This window comes from Panthera onca, chromosome B1 (genome assembly GCF_046562875.1).
Source record: "Panthera onca isolate mPanOnc1 chromosome B1, mPanOnc1 haplotype 2, whole genome shotgun sequence".
Lineage (NCBI taxonomy): Eukaryota > Metazoa > Chordata > Mammalia > Carnivora > Felidae > Panthera > Panthera onca.
Genome location: NC_138342.1, coordinates 61,402,167 through 61,428,292, shown reverse-complemented (window position 1 = coordinate 61,428,292; position 26,126 = coordinate 61,402,167). Strand labels below are relative to the sequence as shown.

General features: G+C 37.4%; 2 protein-coding genes across 3 annotated transcripts in view; one reads left to right on the top strand and one right to left on the bottom strand.

Annotated features, from left to right (window-relative positions):
• The window catches only part of ART3 (ADP-ribosyltransferase 3 (inactive)), a 141,997-nt gene that overhangs the window by 109,984 nt on the left and 5,887 nt on the right, over window positions 1–26,126 (bottom strand). Inside the window, exon 1 of one of the 2 annotated variants that reach the window (XM_078446016.2) lies at window positions 20,805–20,852. The exons of the other annotated variant lie outside the window; for it this stretch is intronic. The gene's annotated coding sequence lies outside the window, so the exon portion shown is untranslated. Of the gene's footprint in view, window positions 1–20,804; window positions 20,853–26,126 lie in introns of those variants that run through there. 2 annotated transcript variants of the gene reach the window in all.
• On the top strand, window positions 9,489–11,251 carry CXCL10 (C-X-C motif chemokine ligand 10). The gene is made up of 4 exons (XM_060628899.3): window positions 9,489–9,623; window positions 10,126–10,252; window positions 10,471–10,560; window positions 11,012–11,251. Exons 1-4 carry the CDS (start codon window positions 9,563–9,565, stop codon window positions 11,028–11,030), a joined length of 297 nt encoding a protein of 98 aa, XP_060484882.1. The 5' UTR covers window positions 9,489–9,562; the 3' UTR covers window positions 11,031–11,251.

Here is a 26,126-nt window from a genome sequence, read left to right as displayed (position 1 = left end):
CTCCCACCAAGGTCTCTCTACTCATGAACCCTTTTAAAAGTTTTCTTCAAAAAGGAAATCCTTTGGTTTTTTGCAATAACCTTATTACAGTTATTAATCATTTTCCTATGCCAGTCTAGATGTTGTCTTATAATGTTTCATTCAGGGACTTTCCTGTAATACACAAAAACTGTTTACTAACACTAACAAAAATCAGACTCTGTTTACTAACAGTAATCAGATAGCCAAATGAGTAATGTTTTCTGTCAAAATAGTTACATGTTGGAGACTATTCACTTATTCTAATGATGTTACAATTGTCCAAAACATGTCTGGAGTTAATTTTTTTTTTAACATTATTTTTGAGAAGACAGACAGAGAGACAGAGCATAAGTGGGGAGGGGCAGAGAAAGAGAGGGAGACACAGAATCTGAAGCAGGCTCCCGGCTCTGAGTTCTCAGCACAGAGACGGGGCTCAAACCCACCGACCACGAGATCATAACCGAGCCAAAGTCAGATGCTTACTCCGTATCTGGAATTCTTTAAAACTTGCCAGTTCCATACCTTTGACCTTGTCCAAGAAGAGCAAACCTATTACTTACAGTATTTGATAAAAAGACAATGCTTGGCTGAACTATTTCCAAAAATTGGATTTAACTACAAAGGATGAAAAATTGCTATTACTTAAGAATTTTTAAAATTTTCTTACTCTCAGGGGAGCAGGCAAGATGGTGGAACAGCATGGAAGTTTTTTGTGTGTCTTGCGTCCATGATATACAGCCGGACCAACACACCTAGAAAACTGATTGGAGGATTAACACAACCTGAACCACAGAATTCAGCAGGTACACGGCACAAAGAGGTGAATTTGGGGAGCAAGAAGCTGAAGAGGGTAGGGAGCTGCTTCTGTGGGCAGAGAGAGGATGGAGACTGGGGAGGGGATGAGAATATGGGAAAAGCACCTCCCCCCAAAAGCAGCTGGAGAGAAAGTGGAAAATTGGAAACAGCTGCAGGGACTAAACTAAAAAGGGAGAAAGGAGAGGGTTTAAATGCCATTAAGACTGTAAACAAGGGGAGCGCGAAGTCTGCAACCCTGCAGCTCGATACCTGTCGGTGCTCTGGTGGGAAGGGCAAATCCCCAGGAACAGAGTGGGGGCCGGGAGGTTCTCCGGCCACATGGGGAAAAGCAGCTCCACTGCTGGAAGGACATTTGGTGGAAACTGTTGAAGCCACCTGGTCCCAGCAGACCCCAGAAAACGGCCACATTCACTGGTGCTGGAACAAGGTCGTTAAGAGTGAAGCCTGGTGCCAGATGTGTGTTGTAATTTTCCATAATCCCTGAAACGCTGCTGCTACACTATCTCGCGAACTTTTTCTGGGGCGGCTGGCGTCTGGCCACAGTCTGGGGCACCAGCAGCAGCAGGGTCCAGCAAGCGTTCCTGGGAGCAGCTAACATTCGGCCATTGCTCATTTGGCCACTGGTTGATGAGACCCTCCTGCAGAGGGGCGGAACAGGTCAAAGCTGCAGTCCTTCACAAGGGGCCAGGGAAAACAGCCACATCTGAGACAAAACTCGGGAGAGAGGTACTGCCTGGGGCCTGGTCATGGAGAGTGAAAACGTGGGGAGTGGACAAAAGCTGAAGACAGAAGACGGGTGCGCAATTGCTGATCTGGGAGAACAGACTGGGTAGCTGGGTGGCACCATTTTCACCACTCCCGCGCATACACTCCTACAAGCGCAGCAACAATACACCCCAGGAGGCTAGCAGCGCCATCTAGTGGAAAGCAGAGCCATTACACCGAGCCCTGCCCAACTGGGCCAACTTGGCTCTTCAGGAACACAAGTCTCACCGCCAGCTTCCTTTATGGACTATAAAGCACTACATCAACTGACTTCTAGAGGAAAACGAAGTAATTTCAGTCCTACTTCAATCTGTTAGCAAGTCTATCTATTCAATTTTTTTTCTTTTTTTTTCTCTTCTACACTTTTCTTTTTCTTGAATACACAAAGAGAAAAAATTCATTTTTATTTTCAATTATTAAAAATATTTTTCGGGGCGCCGGGGTGGCGCAGTCGGTTAAGCGTCCGACTTCAGCCAGGTTACGATCTCGCGGTCCGTGAGTTCGAGCCCCGCGTCAGGCTCTGGGCTGATGGCTCGGAGCCTGGAGCCTGTTTCCGATTCTGTGTCTCCCTCTCTCTCTGCCCCTCCCCCATTCATGCTCTGTCTCTCTCTGTCCCAAAAATAAATTTAAAAAAAAAAAAAAAAAAAAGTTGAAAAAAAAATTTTTTTATCACTATATTTTTTACTTTTCTGTAAATTTTTTCAAATTCTATTTTACTTCCATCATTTCACTTTAGTCTACGTCAGTGTATTCACCTTTTCAAATTTTCAAACAATTTCCTTTTTCTGCTTTTCGTTTCTTTTCTTTTTCTCGAATGCAGAAACAGAAAAGCTTAATTTTTAGTTTCAATTTCTATTAAAAATATTTTTCTTTAATTTTTTCACTATATTTTTTGCTTTTATGTAAATTTTTTCAAATTCTATTTTACTTCCATCATTTTATTTTAGTCTACTACAGTGTATTCACTTTTTCAAATTTTCAAACGATTTCCTTTTTCTTTTCTTGACCCCCCCTTTTTCTTCTCTGTCAAACCACTTACAAACACCCAGACCAAAACACACCTAAGATATAGCATCATTTATTCAATTTGTGTGTGTTTTTAATTTTTAAAATTTTTTTATTTCTATTTTTCTACCTCATTAATTCCTTTTCTCCCTTCAAAATGACAAAACAAAGGAATTCACCCCAAAAGAAAGAGCACAAAGAAACAACAGCCAGGGATTTAACCAACACAGATACACACAAGATGTCTGCACCAGAATTTAGAATCACGATAAGAATACCAGCTGGAGTCAAAAATAGATTAGAATCCCTTTTTGCAGAGATAAAAGAAGTAAAAAATGGCCAGAACGAAATTAAAAATGTTGTAACTGAGCTTCAATCACGCATGGATGCCGCGGCGGCAAGGATGGATGAGGCAGAACAGAGAATTAGCAACACAGAGGACAAACTTATAGAGAATAATGAAGCAGAAAAAAAGAGGGAGATTAAGGCCAAAAGAGCACGATGTAAGAATCAGAGAAATCAGTGACTCATTAAAAAGGAACATCAGAATCATAGGGGTCCCAGAAGAGGAAAACTTTACTAACCTGGGGAAAGACACAGACATCAAAATCCAGGAAGCACAGAGGACCCCCATGAGATTCAACAAAACCAACCATCAGCAAGGCATATCATAGTCAAATTCACAAAATACTCAGGCAAGGAGAGAATCATGAAAGCAGCAAGGGACAAAAAGTCCCTAACCTAAAGGGAAGACAGATCAGGTTTGCAGCAGACCTATCCACAGAAACTTGGCAGGCCAGAAAGGAGTGGCAGGATATATTCAGTGTGCTGAATCAGAAAAATATGCAGCCAAGAATTCTTTATCCAGCAATGCTGTCATTCAAAATAGAAGGAGAGAGAAAAAGTTTCCCAGACAAAAATTAAAGGAGTTTGTGACCACTAAACCAGCCCTGCAATAAATTTTAAGGGGGACTGAGAGGAGAAAATATGGGGGGGGGGGGAATATATATATATATATATATATGTGTGTGTGTGTGTGTGTATATATGTGTATATATATATGTATATATATATATATATATATACGTATGTGTGTGTATACACACATACATATATATATATATATACATATATATATATACACACACACACATATATATACCTCAAAAGCAACAAAGATTAGAAAGGACCAGAGAACACCGCCAGAAACTCCAACTTTACAAGCATCATTATGGCAATAAATTCATATCTTTCAGTACTCACTCTAAATGTCAATGGGCTCAATGCTCCAATCAAAAGATATAAGGTAACAGAATGGGTAAGAAAACAAGATCCATCTATATGCTGTTTACAAGAGACCCACTTTAGACCTAAAGACACCTTCAGACTGAAAGTAAGGGAATGGAGAACCAACCATCTATCATGCTAATGGTCAACAAAAGAAAATCAGAGTAGCCATACTTATATCAGACAATCTAGACTTTAAAATAAAGACTGTATCAAGAGATGCAGAAGGGCATTATATCATAATCAAAGGGTCTATCCACCAAGAAGACCTAACAATTGTAAACATTTATGTGCCAAATGTGACAGCACCCAAATACATAAATCAATTAATCACAAACATAAAGAAACTCATCGATAGTAATACCATAATAGTAGAAGACTTCAACACCCCACTCACAGCAATGGACAGATCATCTAATCAAAAAATCAACAAGGAGGGGCGCCTGGGTGGCTCAGTCGGTTGGACGTCCGACTTCGGCTCAGGTCATGATCTCGCGGTCTGTGAGTTCGAGCCCTGCGTCGGGTTCTGTGCGGACAGCTCAGAGCCTGGAGCCTGTTTCGGATTCTGTGTCTCCCTCTCTCTCTGACCTTCCCCCGTTCATGCTCTGTCTCTCTCTGTCTCAAAAATGAATAAATGTTAAAAAAAAAAATTAAAAAAAAAAAAAAATCAACAAGGAAACAATAGCTTTGAATGACACACTGGACCAGATGGACTTAACAGATATATTCAGAACATTTCATCCTAAAGCAGCAGAATATACATTCTTCTCCAGTGAACATGGAACGTTCTCCAGAACACACCATATACTGGGACACAAATCAGCCCTAAGTAAATACAAAAAGATCAAGCTCATACTGTGCATATTTTCAGACCACAACACTATGAAACTCAAAATCAACCACAAGAAAAAATTTGGAAAGGTAACAAATACTTGGAGACTGAAGAACATCTTACTAAAGAAAGAATGGGCTAACCAAGAAGTTAAAGAGGAAATTAAAAAGTATATGGAAGTCAAAGAAAATGATAACACCACAACCCAAAACCTCTGGGACACAGCAAAGGCGGTCATAAGAGGAAAGTATACAGCAATCCAGGCCTTCCTAAAGAAGGAAGAAAGATCTCAGATACACAACCTAACCTTACACCTTATGGAGCTGGAAAAAGACCAGCAAATAAAACCCAAAACCAGCAGAAGACAGGAAATAATAAAAACTAGGGCAGAAATTAATGCTATTGAAACAACAACAACAACAACAACAACAAAAAAAAAAAAAAAAAAAAAAAAAACAGAACAGATCAATGAAACCAGAAGCTGGTTCTTTGAAAGAATTAACAAAATTGATAAACCACTAGCCAGTTTGATCAAAAATAAAAAGGAAAGGACCCAAATAAATAAAATCATGAATGAAAGAGCACAAGCAACACAGCAGAAATGAAAACAATAAGAGAATATTATGAGCAATTATATGCCCAAAAAATGGGCAATCTGGAAGAAATGGACAAATTCCTAGAAACATATACACTACCAAAACTGAAACAGGAAGAAATAGAAAATTTGAACACACCCATAACCAGTAAGGAAATCGAATTAGTAATCAAAAATCTGCCAAAAAAACAAGAGTCCAGGGACACATGGCTTTCCGGGGAATTCTACCAAACATTTAAGGAAGAGTTAACACCTATTCTCTTGAAGCTGTTCCAAAATATAGAAATGGAAGGAAAACTTCCAAACTCTTTCTATGAAGCCAGCATTACCTTGATTCCAAAACCAGACAGAGACCCCACTAAAAAGGAGAACTACAGACCAATTTCCCTGATTAACATGGATGTAAAAATCCTCAGTAAGATATTAGCCAACTGGCTCCAACAATACATTAAAAAAATTATTCACCACAACCAAGTGGGATTTATACCTGGGATGCAGGGCTGGTTCAATATCCACAGAACAATTAATGTGATTCATCACATCACTGAAAGAAAGGACAAGAACCATATGATCCTCTCAATAGATGCAGAGAAAGCATTTGACAAAATACAGCATCCTTTGATAAAAACCCTCAAGAAAGTAAGGACAGAAGGATCATACCTCGAGATCATAAAAGCCATATATGAATGACCCAATGCTAATATCAGCCTCAATGGAGAAAAACTGAGAGCTTTCCCCCTAAGGTCAGGAACAAGACAGGGATGTCCACTCTCACCACTGTTATTCAACATGGTATTGGAAGTCTTAGCCTCTGCAATCAGACAACACAAAGAAAGAAAAGGCATCCAAATTGGCCAGGAGGAGGTCAAACTTTCACTCTTCGCAGATGACATGATACTCTATATGGAAAACCCAAAAGATTCCACCAAAAAAATGCTAGAATTGATTCATGAATTCAGCAAAGTTTCAGGATATAAAATCAACACACAGAAACTGGTTGCATTCCTATACACCAACAATGAAGCAACAGAAAGAGAAATCAAGGAATCGATTCCATTTAGAGTTGCACAAAAAACCATAAAATACCTAGGAATAAATCTAACCAAAGAGGTGAAAAATCTATACACTGAAAACTATAGAAACCTTAGGAAAGAAACTGAAGAAAACACAAAAAAATGGAAAAAGATTCCATGCTCCTGCATAAGAAGAACAAATATTGTTAAAATGTCAATACTACCCAAAGCAATCTACATATTCAATGCAATCCCTATCAAAATAACACCAGCATTCTTCACAGAGCTAGAACAATTAATCCTAAAATTTGTATGGAACCAGAAAAGACCCTGAATAGCCAAAGCAATCTTGAAAAAGAAAACCAAAGCAGGAGGCATCACAATCCTGGACTTCAAGCTATACTACAATGCTGCAATCATCAACACAGTATGGTGCTGGCACAAGAACAGACACTCAGATCAATGGAACAGCATAGAGAGTCCAGAAATGGACCCACAAACCTATGGCCAACTAATCTTTGACAAAGCAGGAAAGAAGATCCAATGGAATAAAGACAGTCTCTTCAGCAAGTGGTACTGGGAAAACTGGACAGCGACATGCAGAAGAATGAACCTGGACCACTTTCTTACACCATACACAAAAATAACTCAAAATGGATGAAAGACCTAAATGTAAGACAGGAAGCCATCAAAATCCTCAAGGAGAAAGCAAGCAAAAACCTCTTTGATCTTGGCTGCATCAACTTCCTACTCAACACGTTTCCGGAGGCAAGGGAAACAAAAGCAAAAATGAACTACTGGGACCTCATCAAAATAAAAAGCTTCTGCACAGTGAAGGAAACAATCAGCAAAACTAAAAGGCAACCGACAGAATGGGAGAAGATACTTGCAAATGACACATCAGATAAAGGGTTAGTATCCAAAATCTATAAAGAACTTACAACCTCAACACCCAAAAAACAAACAATCCAGTGAAGAAATGGACAAAAGACATGAATAGACACTTCTCCAAAGAAGACATCCAGATGGCCAGCTGACACATGAAAAAATGCTCAAATCACTCATCATCAGGGAAATACAAATCAGAACCACAATGAGATACCACCTTACACCTGTCATAATGGCTAACATTAACAACTCAGGCAACAACAGATGTTGGCGAGGACTGGGAGAAAGAGGATCTCTTTTGCACTGTTAGTGGGAATGCAAGCTGGTGCAGCCGCTCTGGAAAACAGTATGGAGGTTCCTCAAAAAACTAAAAATAGAACTACACTCTGACTCAGCAATTGCACTACTAGGCATTTATCAATGGGATACAGGTGTGCTGGTTTGAAGGGACACATGCACCCCCATGTTTATAGCAGCACTATCAACAATAGCCAAAGTATGGAAAGAACCCAAATGTCCATCAATGGATGAATGGATAAAGAAGATGTGGTGTGTATATATATATATATATATATATATATATATATATATATATATATACAATGGAGTATTACTCAGCAATCAAAAAGAATGAAATCTTGCCATTTGCAACTAGGTGGATGGAACTGGAGGGTATTATGATAAGTGAAATTAGTCAGAGAAAGAAAAAATCATATGACTTCACTCATATGAGGACTTTAAGAGACAAAACAGATGAACATAAGGGAAGGGAAACAAAAATATAAAAACAGGGAGGGAGACAAAACAGAAGAGACTCATAAATATGGAGAACAAACTGAGGGTTTACTGGAGGGGTTGTGGGAGGGGGGATGAGCTAAATGGGTAAGAGGCACTAAGGAATCTACTCCTGAAATCATTGCTGCACTATATGCTAACTAATTTGGATGTACATTTTAAGAAATAAAAAATAAAATTAAAAAAATAAAAAAATAAAAAATATTTAAAAAATTTTTTAAATTAAAAAAAATTTTTTCTTACCCTCTGAAAGTAATTACAGAAATGTAAGATAAATGCTGAGAAAAAGCATTATAGGTAGACTAAATAGATGACAACCTTTGTGTGACCTAACACAATTATCTCATCCCTAAGGTTCTTTTTCCATATACAAAATGAAAATAACTTTCCTATTTTTTTTTTACAAGTTATTGTAAAAATAGGGGCGCCTGGGTAGCTCAGTCAGTTAAGTGTCTGACTTCGGCTCAGGTCATGATCTTGCAGTTTGTGGGTTCGAGCCCCATGTTGGGCAATGTGCTGACTGCCCAGAGCCTGGAGCCTGCCTCAGATTCTGTGTCACTCTCTCTCTCTGCTCCTCCCCCACTCTCTGTCTGTCTCTCAAAGATAAATGAACATAAAAAAAAAAAAATTTTAGAAACAAGTTATTGTAGAAATTTAAAAAATGACATCTCTGAAACTCATGAAGTGAATATATCCATATTCATGCCTTACTGCTGCAAATTAAGATAGATTCAAGGGGTGCCTGGGTGGCTCAGTCGGTTAAGCGGCCGACTTCGGCTCAGGTCACGATCTCGCGGTCCGTGAGTTCGAGCCCCGCGTCAGGCTCTGGGCTGATGGCTCGGAGCCTGGAGCCTGTTTCCGATTCTGTGTCTCCCTCTCTCTCTGCCCCTCACCCGTTCATGCTCTGTCTCTCTCTGTCCCCCAAAAAAAAATAAATTAAAAAGTTTCATTAGGGGCGCCTGGGTGGCTCAGTTGGTTAAGCGGCTAACTTCGGCTCAGGTCATGATCTCGCGGTCTGTGAGTTCGAGCCCCACATCGGGCTCTGTGCTGACAGCTCAGAGCCTGGAGCCTGTTTCCTATTCTGTGTCTCCCTCTCTCTGACCCTCCCCCGTTCATGCTCTGTCTCTCTCTGTCTCAAAAATAAATAAACATTAAAGAAAAAAATTAAAAAAAAAATAAAAAGTTTCATTAAATTTTTTTTCATTAAAAATAACCACATATGCAATGAAGTTCTGTTTTTCAAGAAATAGTTCATGTTTTAGAAAGTGAAACCTAACTCACTCTTAGTGAAAAATGGGGGTGGAGGGAAATTCCATAACTCCGAGCCACAATAAATACTAATAATACCTTTGATTCTGCAACATGGGACTTCCCCAAGAAACAGGCATCAGGTTTTGCTTAGTCAACTAGAATGTTATCCAATCAGAGTTAGAGAGGGAAAGTGCCTTTACAAATAAATACTGCATCCCAGCCCCACGTTTTCTGAGACACTCAACTGCTTAGACATTCTGAGCCTACCACAGAGGAACCTCCAGTCACAGCACCATGAACCAACGAGCTGTTCTTATTTTCTGTCTTATCTTTCTGACTCTGAGTGGAACTCAAGGTAAGGAACATGAAAGGGTATTTAATTTCTAAGGTCAGAAATAGGACTGCGTAGAAGTTCTATAATTACAGGAATAGCATATTTGCAAAAGTTTTACAGCCTGCCTATAAATGAAGACTAAATGAGCAGAGATTCTCTCTGGTCACAGGTCAGAAAGGCAAATGGAATAAAAGGATGGGGGAACAGAAGAGTAAGAGGATAGAGAAAATGTAAGGGAATGAGGACAGAGAGAATGAGACAGATACTTCTTAAGTAACTCAATTAACCATAGGAACTGGGCTCAGGGGTATAAGTTTACAATTCACAAGTTGCAATTCCATTCTTTCAGATAATCAACTAATCAATCATTCAGAGCTGTATTATAATAGGATCATTCCCTCTCAGATTACCTCAAATAACATGGGGATATAGGTTCTGCTAAGTAGTAGCCAATCCACACTAAACGACTAAAACGAAAACTGCACTAACCTCCCCTACTGTACTTGTCTTTTTTCCCCCACAGGAATACCTCTCTCTAGAACACCACGATGTACCTGTATCAAGATTAGTGAACTATCTGTAAATCTAAGGTCCTTAGAAAAACTTGAAGTGATTCCTGCAAGTCACTTTTGTCCACGTGTTGAAATCATGTGAGTAAATGCCTTCTGAAAGTCACTTCTCTAGTTGTAATCATATATTAAATATGTATGATCACAAAATCAATAAATGCTTTGTATGATTCTAAGACTTCTACATAGCAAAGGGAAACATCTAGAGTGAAACATAAACATCTGGCTTAAAAACTGTATATTACACCTGTTTTATTGGCCCAACATCATTCTAAATATTTTCCCTCTTACTTCTACAGTGCTACAATGAAAAAGAATGGGGAGAAAACATGCCTGAATCCAGAGTCTAAGACCATCAAGAATTTAGTGAAAGCAATTAGCAAGGAAAGGTAGGTTTGCTGTCATTTGCAGAATTGCTCTTTAAGAAATGTCAATTTGGGGAAGTCAGAAATATTTGCAGTGAGCTTTCCTGTGGGATCCCTTGGCTTAAAAGTGTGTTTACCACCATGCCTGCCACTACCTGTATTTATTTTTATACTGAGATTGCCATCGTCTGTGGTATCAAAAGTTAGCTACCTAACTAGAAGTGTCAATAGGTCATTTTAACCTTGAGGCAGAGCTAGAACTATCCAAGCAAAGCTACCAAATTTTCCCCAAGCCTCTCCTGTCCCTAAAAAAGCAGCTCTTGCAATCCACAATGACTATGTAGCATCAGGAAAGCTCACCACTTTGCCTGGGGACTTACGAGTTACCTATGAACTCAGAATGTTCTAAGCAGAACCCAGGCTGAAGCCAGAGTTGAGCATATCACACTTTTACATCCCCTTTCTCTTCCTACAGGTCTAAAAGATCTCCTTGAACACAGAAGCATAATCACTGTACTGACAAAGATGGACCAGAAAGAGACTACCTCTGCCATCATTTCCCTACATACTTGTCAAGCCCTAATTGTCCCTGGATTGCAGTTCTCCTAAAAGGTGACCAACCACTGTCACCAAATAAGCTGCTACTACTCCTTGAGGGAGGTGGATGGTTCATCACCCTGAGCTGTTTAGTACGAACTCTGCTCTGGCACTGTAAGCTAAAGGTGCTACATTTTTAGTGAATGTACCAGGTCCTAGCCCTGCTACTAACACTTTCCTCACCTTTCATATCTTCTAAAGGTTATTAAAGATATTCCCACCTCTGGGTTTATCCAAGTTCTCAGAACTTAAGAAAAACAAATAGCCATAATACAATTTCTTTTTTTAAGAAAGATCTTTACTCCATGGGATTCTACTGCTATCCTCCCAAGGGGCCCATATTCTTCCAGTGGTTATATATACACAATTCCAAATACATAAAAGAACCTAAAAATGTCTGAAAATGTATGTGAAAATACTATTATTTAATGAAAACTGCACAAAGTTGAGTTCTCAGACGTACATATGTCTTATATTGTTTTCAGTGTGTATGGAATAACTTGTGTAATGAAGTACTACACATGAATGAATAAAAAATTTTAAGTCTAGATATATACTATGCATGTTATGTAAGGCATACCCTGGATGTTTTTCAAAATAAAAATGCTGTACTCCTTTAGCAGTAATTTTTTTGAGAGAGTATGTGTGCAAGTGAGTGAGGGGCAGAGAAAGTGAGAGAATCCCAAGAGGGGCAGAGGGAGGGGGTGCAGGGGAGGGAGGGAGGTGAGGAAGAGGGGCACAAGCTCATGAACCATGAGATCATGACCTGAACCAAAGTCAGATGCTTAACGACTGAGCCACCCAGACACCCTCCCTCGGCAACATTAAGAAAGATTATACAATTGTTAACAAATCAAAAAGGTATTAAAATAATAACTAATATATATTTCATAAAAGAATCTCACAGTAGAAGACAAATGACTTTGAGAATTACCATATTCCTTCCAACTGCAGTCTGCTGAAAGACCCATCATACAAGATTCCTTCAGGACTGATGTGGCATAACAGACTTTGCCTGAGCTTCAGACCCTTATAGGGAGAGATCTATGTGATATCTCCACCTGAATATCCTACAGAAATATCAAACTCTAAAATATCTCAAATTTTCTTCTTCCCCAGATCTAGTTCTCTGCCTTTTTTAAATGTCCTAGTTTAACAGCAATATCATCCACTCAGTTCCCCGAACCAGAAACCTGGAAGTAATTCTACATTCCTCTCTCACCTCCCACATCCAATTAATCACTAAGGAGGTATTTACAATGCATTTAGTCAGCAAATTAATTGTATCTAGAATATATAAAAAGAAAAATAGGAAAAGATAGATAACTAAGCGAAAAATGGGAAATAGAAATGAATAGGAATGTCACAGGAAAAAAAAATGCACAAGTCCTCAACATATAAAATTGTTCTGCATCATTAGTAATCAGGGACATCCACATTCAAATCATTTTGGGATACCATTTGACACCACAAGACCGGCAAAATTCTTTAAGTTGGATAAATACCAAGAGACAGGAAGAGTAGAGCAATGAGGAATGCCCCTCTACTGCTGGTGAGAGAGGAAAGAGCTACCGTAACTGGTTCGAAAACCAGGTTGGGGGGCGCCTGGGTGGCTCAGTTGGTTAAGGGTCCAGCTTCTGCTCAGGTCACGATCTCACGGTTTGTGAGTTCAAGCCCCGCGTTGGGCTCTGTGCTGACAGCCCAGAGCCTGGATTCTGCTTCGGATTCTGTGTCTCCCTCTCTCTCTGCCCTTCCCTCTGTTCACACTCTCTCTCAAAACTGAATAAACGTTAAAAAAAAAAAAAAAAAAGAAAACCAGGTTGGTATTATCTTGTAAAATTTAACGTGTGCACTCTATGTCCTAGCAATTCTGCTACTATGCATACACCACGGATAAATTCTTGTATATTACATATATTAAAGAATGTTACAGCAGCATTGTTTATAATAGCAAACTCTGGACACAATCCAAATGTCCATAAATAGAATGGATAAGTAAATAAGGGTATACTAATTCAATGAAGTATTACACAACAGTAGAAATACACAAAATGGAACTATATACATCAACATGGGTGATCTCAAAAACAGTCTTGCACAAAAGAAGCATGTCACAGAATAGTACATACAGCATAGTTCTATTTACTATGAAATTCTAAAACAGGCAAACTTAACACTGGATTTAGGAATGAAGACATATATGATGAACACACACACACAAAAGGAATGGTTTCCATAAAATTCGGGATGGTAACTACTTCAGAAAGTGAGAAAAGTAAAGTTCTATTTTTTACCTAGGTAGTGAGTACGTGAAAATTTGTTCTTTAATCTGTACCTACACATTTTTTTTTAATTCATAAAGACCACAAACACATGGAGATTAAACAACATGCTACTCAATAATGAATGGGTCAACCAAGAAATCAAAGAAGAAATAAAAAAATACACAGAAACAAATGAAAATACAAACGTACAAAATCTTTGGGATGCAGCAAAAGTGGTCCAAAGAGGGAAGTGTATAGCAATACACACCTACATCAAGAATAAAAGTACCGACAGCCTAACCTTACACCTGAAGAAACGAGGGGAAAAAAATAAAAAATACAGAGACCTGAGGGTTGCTGGAGGGGAGGAAAGGGAGACGAGCACTGTATATTATATGTAAGTGATGAATCACTGGGTTCTACTCCTGAAACCAATACTTGCTGTATGTTAACTAACTTGAATTTAAATAAATTTTTTAAAAAGTGAAGCCTAAAGCCAGTAGAAGGAATAAAGTAAAAAAGATTAGAGCAGAAATAAATGATACAGAAACTTAAAAAACAGAACAGATCAATGAAACCAGGAGCTGGTTCTTTGAAAAAATTAACCTCTAACCTCTAACCTCTATTAAAAAGAGAAAGGACCCAAATGCATCACAAATGAGAGAGAAAAAATAACGACCAACTCTACAGAAATACAATGATAAGAGATTATGAAAAACTGTATGCCAATATACTGAACAACCTATAAGAAATGGATAATTCCTAGAAATACATAAACTACCAACACTGAAACAGAAAAAAATAGAAAACTTGAACATACCAATTACCAACAAAGAAATTAAATCAGTAATTTTAAAACTCCCAACAAACAAAAGTCAAGGACCGGATGGCTTCACAAGCAAATTGTACCAAACATTTCAAGATGAATTAATACCTATTCTTCTCAAACTATTCCAAAAAATAGAAAAAAAGGAAAACTTCCAAATTCATTCTATGAAGCCAGCATTGCCCTGACGCCAAAACCAGATAAAGACCTCACCAAAAAAGAGAACTACAGACCCATATGCCTGATGAACACAGATGCAAAAATTCTAAATAAAATACTAACAAACCAAATCAAGCACAGTAAAAAAAAAAAAAAAAAAACTCAACACAATCAAGTGGGATTTATTTCCTGGTTGCAAAGATGGTTGAACATTTGCAAATCAACCACTCAACATGACACACCTCATTAAGAACAGATAAAAATTATATGATCATTTGGATCGATGCAGAAAAAGCATTTGACAAAGTACAACATCCATTCATGATAAAAACTCCCAACAAAGTAGGGTTAGAGAGAACATACCTCAACATAATAAAGGCCTTATATGAAAAACCCACAGCTAATATCATCCTCAATGGGGAAAAACCGAGAGGTCTCAGTTTTTCAGTAGGTTCCTCTACAATCAGGAACAAGACAGGGATGTCCACTCTCACCACTTTTATTCAACATCGTAATGTAAGTCTTAGCCACAGCAATCAGACAACAAAAAGAAACAAAAAGCATCCAAATTAGCAAGGAAGATGTCAAACTTCCACTATTTGCAGATGACATCATACTCTACACAGAAAACCAGAAAGACTACCAAAAAACTGCTAAAACCGATACACAAATTCAGTAAAGTCGCAGAAAAACAATCAACATACAGAAATTGGTTTCATTTCTGTGTGCCAATAATGAAGCAGCAGAAAGAGAAATGAAGGAATCCATCCCATTTACAACTATACCAAAACAATAAGATACCTAGGAACAAACCAAACCAAAGAGGTGAAAGACCTATACTCTGAAAACTGTAAAACACTGATGAAAAAAATCCAAGATGATACAAAGAAATGGAAAGACATTCCACACTCATGCATGGGAAGAAAAAATATTGTTAAAACGTCTATACTACTCAAAGCAATCTACACATTTAATACAATCCCCCTCAATATACCACCAGCGTTTTTCAGAGTTAGAAAAAACAATCCTAAAATTTACATGAAACCACAAAAGACCCCAAATAGCCAAACCAGTCTTGAAAAAGCAGAACAAAACTGGAGGCATCACAATTCCAGACTTCCAAGTTCTATTACAAAGCTGTAGTAATCAAACCAGTATAGTACTAGCACAAAAACAGACACATAAATCAATACAACAGAATGGAAAACCCAGAAATGAACCTAATTATATGGTCAATTAAGCTTTGACAAAGCAAGAAAGAATATCAAATGGAAAAAAGTGTCTTCAACCAAATGGTGCTGGGAAAACTGGATAGCAACATGCTAAAGAATGAAACCACTTCCTCACACCAGACACAAAAAATAAAATCAAAAGTAATTAAAAACCTAAATGTAAGACATGAAACCATCAAAATCTTAAAGAAGAACACAGACAGTAACCTCTTTGACATCAGCCAAAGCAACTTCTTTCTAGATATGTCTCCTGAGGCAAGGGGAACAAAAGCAAAAATCAACTATTGGGACCTCATGAAACTAAAAAGCTTTTGCACAGCAAAGAAAACAATCAACAAAACTAAAAAGCAACCTACGGAATGGGAGAAGATATTTGCAAATGATATATCTGATAAAGGGTTAATTAACATCTAAAATATGTAAAAAAAAAAAAAACTTATGCAACTTAATACACAAAAAAGCAAACAATCCAATTGAAAAATAAGCAGAAGACATGAATACATTTTTCCAAATAAGACATACAGATGACAAACAGTCATGAAAAGATGCTCAACATCACTGATCATCAGGGAAATACAAATCAGGATGTCGGTGAGGATGTGGAAAAAGGGAACCCTCTTGCACGGTTGATGGGAATGCAAACTGGTGCATCCACTCTGGAAAGCAGTATGGAGATTCCTCAAAAAGTTAAAAACAGATACCCTAGGATCCAGGAATTGCAATACTAGGTATTTACCCAAAGAATACAAAAAAATTAAAAGGGATATATGCACCCCGACGTTTATAACTGCATTATCAACAATAGCCAAATTATGGAAAGCCCAGGGATCCAATGACAGATGAATGGATAAAGAAAATGTGATGTAAGTATATACACACGACTATTATTCAGCCACAAAAAATACTGAAATATAGCTATTTGCAACGACATGGACGAAGCTAGAGAATATTATTCTAAGTGAAGTAAGTCAGAGAAAGACAAACACCACATGATTTCACTCATATATGGAATTGAAGAAACAAAGGAGCACGGGGAAAAAGGCAAACCAAGAAACAGACTCTTAACTATAGAGAACAAACTGATGATTACCAGAGGGGAGGTGGGTAGAGGGATGGGTTAAATAGGTGATGGGGAGTAAGGAGTGCACTTGTGATGAGCACCACGTGTTGTATGGAAGCGCTGAATTACTATACTGTACACCTGAAACTAATATTACACTTTGTTAGCTAACTGGAATTTAAACAAAAACTTATATAGGGGTGCCTGAGTAGCTCAGTCAGTTAAGCATCTGACTCTTGATATGGGCTCCGTTTACGGGATCAAGGCCCACTTAGGCCTCTGTGCTGACAGCAAGGAACCTGCTTGGGACTATCTCTCTGCCCCTCCCTCACTCTTGCATGCACACTTGCTCTCTCTCAAAATAACTTTATAAATATATCTTTTTAAAAATGTTATGTTTTACATTAAAAGAGCATAACAAACTAGCAAAGAAATGAAAAATTCCAGGATATAACCAATTGTGAGATATCTTCATGAATATCAAACAACTTTACATAGCAAAATAGAAGAATAAAGAGAGCTATCACTGGGGATGTAAACTATAGCATGGTGACTACAGTTTATAATACTGTACTGAGTATCCGAAAGCTGCTAAGAGAATACATCTTAAAATTTCTCATCACAAGACCCCCATGTTTATAGCAGCACTATCAACAATAGCCAAAATATGGAAAGAACCCAAATGTCCATAGATGGATGAATGGATAAAGAAAATGTGGTATACACACACACACACACACACACACACACACAATGGAGTATTACTCAGCAATCAAAAAGAATGAAATCTTGCCATTTGCAACTACGTGGATGGAACTGGAGGGTATTATGCTAAGTGAAATTAGAGAAAGACAAAAATCATAGGACTTCACTCATATGAGGACTTTAAGAAATAAAACAGATGAACATAAGGGAAGGGAAACAAAAATAATATAAAAACAGGGAGGAGGACAAAACAAAAAAGACTCATAAATATGGAGAACAAACTGAGGGTTGCTGGAGGAGTTGTGGGAGGGGGGGTGGGCTAAACGGTTAAGGGGCATTAAGTAATCTACTGAAATCATTGCTTCACTATATACTAATTTGGATGTAAATATTAAAAAACAAAAAATAAAGTTAAATCAAATAAAAATTAATTCTCATCAAAAGAAAAATATTCTTACTACAATGACTTATTGTGGGAAATCATTTCACAACATAAACAAACATCAAATCATGTTATACACTTGAAACCAACATAATGTTATTTGTCAACTATACGTCAATGGGAGAAACTTAGAAAAAAAAACCCTAATGTAATACCAAAAAGACAGAGAGAGAATAGGTAAAAGGAAAAAAGTGAATTCTAGCGCAAAGAATGTGATCAAAGACATAGGGGTGAGATAGCACAGTGTTTTCAACCTGGAATAATGTAAATATAAAACTAGAGATATGAATATTGTAGAAAATGATGGAGAGGGGCGCCTGGGTGGCTCAGTCGGTTGAGAGACCGACTTCGGCTCAGGTCACGATCTCATGGTTTGTGAGTTCGAGCCCCGCGTCGGGCTCTGTGCTGACAGTTCAGAGCCTGGAGCCTGCTTCTGATTCTGTGTCTCCCTCTCTCTCTGCCCCTCCCTCACTCATGCTCTGTCTCTCCCTGTCTCAGAAATAAATAAACATTAAAAAAAAAAAATTTAAAAAAAAAAGAAAATGATGGAGAGACAGATAAGAATTACATTATGAGAGCCTTTATTTGCTAGGTATGCCATCACCATCAATGTATATTTATAAGCTGTATGCATGTTATAAAATATACACAAAAAATAACAGATTGTTAGACCAAACTCCCAAAATACTAAAGATCTAACACAATGAAAGTTTATTTTTTGCTCAAAGTTCCATGTAGCTTGGCAATGCCTCTATGTTGACTCAATAATACAGTCCCCCCTGTCTCAACTGCACACTGTCATGACAGAAAAGACAAAGGGAGAAGTGGCATACTGGCTCTTAAATGCTACAGCCCACATTACCTTGTCCTGAACAAGGTCTTGCCTTCCCTAATCTAAATGAGGGATAGAAACTGGAAGGGGAAGTGCACTTGTCTCTGCATAAGTAGGTAATTTCTTAGATAAGTTTTTTTTTTTTTAATTGTAAGACAAAAACCAAGGCTCATGCAGAAATCCAGCTCAGAAAAAGTCTAAACAGATTTTAAGTCTATTTTCTGAAATAAATTAGATCAGGGGTGAAGAAGAATTCCTTTTCTGGGTAGAAAGTTCACCAATGTCCGAAGTAAATAAAATTTGAGGTACACAGAGAACAAATGAACCCATCTACTGTAGTATGGTCATGTTATAAATCCGAGGGAGAGAAATCTCCTTTTTCTAGGAAAATACATGGCCCACAATGATCTATATATTGCAACATGATCTAAGAATACTGGCCTTAAGGAAAAGGGGAAAGTGATTGTAATTGTGTCTCTTAATTTTCTTTGTCATAGTCTACTTAGTTAATTCACTGTTCATATTTAGAATTTGATAACACCATTCTTGCTTCATTCAGGGGCAGGTCAAGAACCTCACTAAAGCAGTAAGAATATGACAATGATTACTCTGGTGATTCGCACAAGTCATTAAAGTCTTCCTGCACCTGTTTTCTCATTTATATAGGTAGAAACAGAAATCCTCCAGGGGCACCTGGGTGACTCAGTTGGTGAAGCATCCAACTTTGGCTCAGGTGATGATCTCATGGCTTGTGAGTTCGACCCCCACAGCAGGCTCTGTGCTGACAGCTCAGAGCCTGGAGCCTGCTTCAGATTCAGTGTCTCCCTCTCTCTCTGCCCCTCCCCTTTTCTCTCTCTCTCTAAAACAAACATTAAAATTTTTTTAAATTAAAAAAAAAAGGAATCCTCCAGAAATATTACTAAATGTCACTAAAATAAATTATTAATAGTTCAAATACTATTTACAGGTGATAGAATTATAGATGATTTTTATTTTTTACTTTTATTTTACAAGTTTTCTACAAGGAATATTTCTACCATTTCTAATCAGAGAGAAAAAAAATTAAGTGAAAACCAATTTTCAAAGACACTATATATATGCATGCTTATCTTAAAGGACTAGGATTTATGTTGTTAGTGACCTTCATGAAATGATGCATCTCTGGAAAAGATCTGAAATAAAAACAGTCTCCCAAAATGAGGTCTATGAGAGCAGAAACTACACCTAATTTGCCACTGTATGCATGTATGTATACACACATGTGTGTATACATACAGATACATACATGCATGTGTACATATACATACACACATATACATACATATACCTCAGAACTTTTGTCCAATGCTGTACTAAAATTTAATTGCTTATATTAAAAAATCATTAAACAACTACTAGATATATATTTCAGGTCACCAGACAATAATATGTCATTATTAGTTTCCCTGCTCACCCTCTTGCCTGCTACCATTTACTCTCTACACAACAGCCAATGTAGTAGTTTTAAAACATAAATGAGATTATGGATACCCCTGGTTTCATCTTTCCAAAAGCATCCCATCACACTTTAAATGATACCCAAAATGTTTCCTTATAGTCTGTAAAGCTCTACATAACTCTTCCACCTCATTCCTACCATTCTCCCCTCAATGTTTCCATTCCAGCTATACAGCCTCTTATTGCTTCTCAAGCACAGCAAACACATTCCCATCATTTCCATAGTTTATTCCTTCACTTTATTCAGGTCCCTGCTCAAATATCACCTTCTCAGAAGCGGCTTTCTTCACCAATCTATTAAAAATAATATCACTTCTATCACTCTCAATCTCTTTACCCTCCTTTTTATACCCATTATCACTATCTGTAAATATATTACATACTTTTTCATCTGTTTATTCCATATCCTCAAAAAGGTCTACGAGAGCAGAAACTACACCTGTCTTATTTACCACTGTATCATTGGTATCTACCGGTGTACCTGACACACAGTAATGCTCAATACTCACTGAATGAATGAATAAGTTACTGACATTTGCCATAGCTAGAATCCGTTGGAAATTGGTATTCACTCCAAGGACAGGACCACTTCCCAAAGACATTAGATAGTTCTTAAACCTTAGAAGAAAGTAAACTTAGAAATAAAGAGCTTACTAGTTTTGTTGAATCACCATATACCCACAGAAGAAATTATGACCTTCTTCCATTACAATATCCAGCATGTGCACTGGCAAACTGTTTACTAGACTATGAGAGTCCCGTGGGAAAAGAATTAAGGTTTTAAGCAGGGGCTTACAGGACTTTCAAAAATAAAAATGTTCCAAAACTAAGTTTAATGTTTTAATAGTAGCAACAGCTGTTCAGAGGAGGGGAAAGTCCCCTCCACTCCAAGTTTCATCCTGAAAGATGATTCTTTCAAAATAAAAAATAACTTGTGTTATTTTCACTTGAGATAGAGAAGAGCATGTTGTTTACATATTATGCAACATTTTCCCAGGACACTCAAATCTAATTAAAGCCAGAATAGCGTGGCTATCTCATTCTCTAGACTCAGATCCAAGAAATCCCCTTAGTTAACTGTAGAATGGGAAACGGGGAGAAAAGAAAAAGGACAGCTGAAAAAAGTTCAACATCAGTCTGAACCTGCAATGCTGTTATTCCCAGAGCAGATGATCTTGGGATGTGTCATTTTTAGGGCTCAGCAACTTCCCTAAAATTATAAGCAAAATATATAAACATACATGTATCCATAGTTTTTTACCAGTCTCAGTTCTACAACCTTCAAGTGGTTAAAATTCATAAGTCTGTCCTAATTCATCACAGACCTTCAACACACCACATCACTTTGTAGAGCATTCACTTTAGACCATATGGATACTAATATATGTACTTCATATCTATGTAATCTTACATTCAAATACTGGAAATACTAGGCCAGTGTGGGGATTTAACAAACCTAAGCTCATCTCAGAGATCTGGGTCCTAAAGGAGACATTAATGGTTATTTCCCAAGTATTCCTAAAATTTACAAGACCATCTGACCTACTGCATTAATCATAATAATAACACACACACACACACACTTTTTTTTTTTTTTTTTTTTTTTACCTCTAGAACCACTAAGGCACAAACTTGGCTCTGTTGTTAGAAATTAGAGACCTTTAATTATATGAGGTGAAAGGGAACTAAGCCTAGAATATTCTCAATGCAATCAAGTTCAACTTAATAAATAATTGCTATGCCCCTCCTAACTTCAAGATCCAATGGCACAAACAAGGACAATCAACACATGATGCCTGGCCATAAAATTATAATAATCTAGCTGAGGAAACAAAAAACATATGTAATTCAAATGCCGCCAACAACAAAAGATAAGCATACCAGTACTCAGATAAGTGGTATTTGTAAATAAAACTGATCAAAAAAGAAATCTAGCATGTTGGAAGTGACAAATGCGTTGGATACAGTTAGTAGAAATAGGTGTTAAATCAGAGAAACATGTAAATATAATGAAAGCTCTGTAGGGATATAAAACAAGGTAAAGTTTTAAAGATAAAATTAAAGAATGCTTATATTCTTGCAATCATGAGAATGAAATGAACAAAGGTCAAAGTTATAACTTGACAAAATGGAATGAATAAAGAGTAAAATCAGGACTAAACCATGAATGTGCCACTCACCATATGGTAATAGAACTTCTCATCTTGTCAATGATAGTAAACAAATTACACACATAGGGGTGTGTGGGTGGCTCAGTCAGTTAAGCCTCCAACTCTTGGTCTTGGCTCAAGTCATGATCTCACAATTTGTGAGACTGAACCCCACATGGGCTCTGCACTGATAGCACAGAGCCTGCCTGGGACTCTCTCTCTCCCTCTGCCCCTCCCCTGCATGCATGCACTCTCTCTAAATTAATTAAATTAAAAAAAAAAAAAAAAAAAGAAAAAATTTCACACAGCAATAAAGTCAACCATAGTAGGAGAATAATATACGATCTAGCTAGCTCCACCTTAAAAGCAGTTCTAGGGAGGAGCTTGGAAAGCTTCTGTGCAAGGAAGAGTTGAGGCACACTGAAATTGTCAAGACTTTATTTGAGCATACATCAATTCAAAATGGGCAGCACCAAACGAAAGGTGGTTAGGAACACTCCACTGACAGGAGCTAGGGGAGAGATTTTTATAGAAAAGACATTGAAATGAATCAAGGAAATTATCCGATTGGCTATGACTTTAATAGGTGCCTTATTTGGGAAAGCCTACTTGTCTATCTGTGATTGGTTGTTCCTAAGTTTTATTTTCTCAGATTCAAGTGTATTGACTACAGCTTAGATTTTGGTTTGCTTGCGTAGGCTTCCAAGCAACCTCAATCTAACAGCCTCCTTATTTATTTCAACAGTTCATAAAGAAATCTTCAATTATAGTTATAAAGAATTATACTAAGCATACTGCTCATGAATTTAGATCTTGTAGAGCAGTTGTATCTCCTGATGATGGGTTATCAATACAAATAAATGAAATGTGTGTGGACACATGTTGTCTCATCTATTCTTGTCAACGCTCCATGATTACTCACAAGGAATGCTAATGGGAATAGGGCAAATGATTCAACATTACAAATGCTGGAAATAAGTGTAAAGGATTCAGGAAAGGAATAGATGACCTAGAGCCGTGGTATAGTCAAGGAAGATTTGACAAAGTAAGCAGAATTTGTAGTTGTCTGCTCAAAGTAACCTAAGTGAAACTTAACTAAGGAGCATTCAGAGAAGTTCAGCTTAGCCAGGGGGCAAGAATCACAGAATCAGCATTGTAGACATACACTGTCTATGTACACATACAGACTTCTATAAATAAACATACCTATGGCACTAACGTATTATTTAGCTTGTATAGTATTATTTAGCTATTTAGAGAAAGACCGGATTGAGGAAAAACAAATACTAGAAACATTAAAATCTCAAGTCACAGACTTGAGACTCTATTTTAAAAAGCATATTCTGTATTTTTTTGGAATAAGCAAAAACTAAATTGGAATTATACATTTTTAGGGAACAAATGTAACTAATAATATGTCTACATCTGGCTAAATAACTCAAAATAAAAACTTACAATCAGCGCACCTGGGTGGCTCAGTCAGTTAAGTGTCCGACTTCAGCTCAGGTCCTAATCTTAAGGTTCATGAGTTCAAGCCTCACATCGGGCTCTGCACTGACAGTGTGGAGCCTGAATGGGATTCTCTCTTTCTCCCTCTCTCTCTCTGCCCCCCCTCACCTGTGTATGTGTGTGCTCGGTCTCTCTTTCAAAATAAACTTAAAAAAAAAAAAAAACTTACTATCAAACTAAGAACAAAGGATTTTCAACAATGACATACAAGAAACCACAAAACCTAGTAACAAATACCACAAAACCAAAGAAAAAAGTAAAATAGAACATATACACAATGATGGACCTCATGAGTTAAGAATGTTAGAGCACAACTTCAGCTGGGAGCACTACCACCATTCCTACCAGAAGCACATTGTATCTTGCAGTAAGTGGCAAGTTTGGTTTGAAAATACACATTCAATTCTATAATCTGAAAAACAGTAGCAACTATTATTTTTGTAATTAAAAATTATTTTAAAAAAACGTATACAATCTTCATGGCTGACAGAGGTTCTAAGAAAAGAAAAAGAAAAAGAAAAAGAAAAAGATTTGGAATAAACTTTGTTGTTAATGCGATATATTAACATTTATTTGCTGTAAACACTAATAGGCACTTTTGGTTTCAAAAGAAGTATATGTTTTATTTTAAATTCAAGTTTGATTTTTCTGGTACCAGAGTACAATACAAAAGGGGCTTTTAGTTCCCAAAAGCTAGCTTTTGTTGCTATTTCCTGTATTTCACAATTTGCAGGTCCTCTGAATGGTAGAAAATGAGCACATTTTCAAAACAACACCATTTAATTCTGAGTTGAGTACCAGTTAGTGGTAAGATTTGAAGGGGATGGTTATTAGGTTGTGAACATACATGTGTAGATAAAGGAAAAACTTTTACTTAAGGTATGAATTAAATATATATTGCAAAGACAGATGTAATTTCCTCATTTTGAGAGAAAATACACAAAGGTAATTTTCGGAATTCAACTTTGATTCAGGTTTCACAGATAACTTCCTGAAATTTACTCCAAATAAGTTTTATCCTATCACACAAGAGCAAGCTTTGTGTGTCATTCTACTTCTCTTGACCAATATTTATACAGGTATGTCAAGTCACTGGCTGACCACAATTGAATGGAAACTTCAGTAACCACACACAAGAAATATCTACTTTGCACAAATATTTGGGAAAGTTACCAATGGATAGTTCCAGCAGTCAACAAGCAAAATCAACAACCCCTGAAGAGTGAGAGGATCAGATTCCCAGAGTTAGCACAATACTCAATGTCTAGTTTTTTGTTTTTTTTTTTTTTTTTCAACATTTTTTATTTATTTTTGGGACAGAGAGAGACAGAGCATGAACGGGGGAGGGGCAGAGAGAGAGGGAGACACAGAATCGGAAACAGGCTCCAGGCTCCGAGCCATCAGCCCAGAGCCCGACGCAGGGCTCGAACTCACGGACCGCGAGATCGTGACCTGGCTGAAGTTGGACGCTTAACCGACTGCGCCACCCAGGCGCCCCTCAATGTCTAGTTTTTAACAAAAAATCACAAAGCATACAATAAACAAGAAAGTATGGCCCAATCAAAAGAAAGAACTGACAAAAAATCATTCCTGAGGAAGCCCAGACATTCAGTGGACTTACTAGATAAATATATTAAGTCAACTGCATTAAGTATCCTCAAAGAGCTAAAGGAACCCATGTACAAAGAATAAGAGGAAACTGGGAAAATGTGTGAATAAAATGAGAACATCGATAAAGAGACACAAATTATAAAAAGGAACCAAATAGAAATTCTGGAGCAGGTAAGTAAAAAACTGAAATGAAAAATTCACTAGAGGGATTCACCAGCAGCTGTGAGTCAGCTAAAGAATCAGCAATTTGAAAACAGGACAACTAAAAATACTGAGTCTGAAAAGCAGAAAGGAAAAAAAAAAAGTGGAGCCTAAGGGACCTAGAATAGCATCAAATGAACCAGTAGACTCATAATGCAAGGCCCAGAAAGAGAATAAAAAGGAGCAGAGAGAATATATGCATAAATGACAGAAAACTTCCCAAATCTGATGGACTACATGAATCCACACACCCAAGAATCTAAATGAACTCCAAGAAGGATAAACCCAAAGAGATCCACATGGTAGTCAAATGGTCAAAACAGAGACAGAGACTCCTGAAAGCATCAAGAGAGAAGGGACTCCTCACATACAAGGGATCCTCAATAAGACTGACAGCCAATTTCTCACAAATGTTAGAGACCAGAAGGAATAGGATTACATATTTAAGTTGCTGGAAAAAGATCTGTCAACGAAGAATTCTAGATCTGGCAAAGCTACCCTTTAA

Excerpts from the sequence above, each read along its gene's own strand:
- CXCL10 (XM_060628899.3), top strand. The coding sequence starts at position 9,563 with ATGAACCAACGAGCTGTTCTTATTTTCTGTCTTATCTTTCTGACTCTG. Across the intron at positions 9,624-10,125 it reads GACTCTGAGTGGAACTCAAG|GAATACCTCTCTCTAGAACA; the intron begins GTAAGGAACATG and ends TTTCCCCCACAG. Across the intron at positions 10,253-10,470 it reads TGTCCACGTGTTGAAATCAT|TGCTACAATGAAAAAGAATG; the intron begins GTGAGTAAATGC and ends TTACTTCTACAG.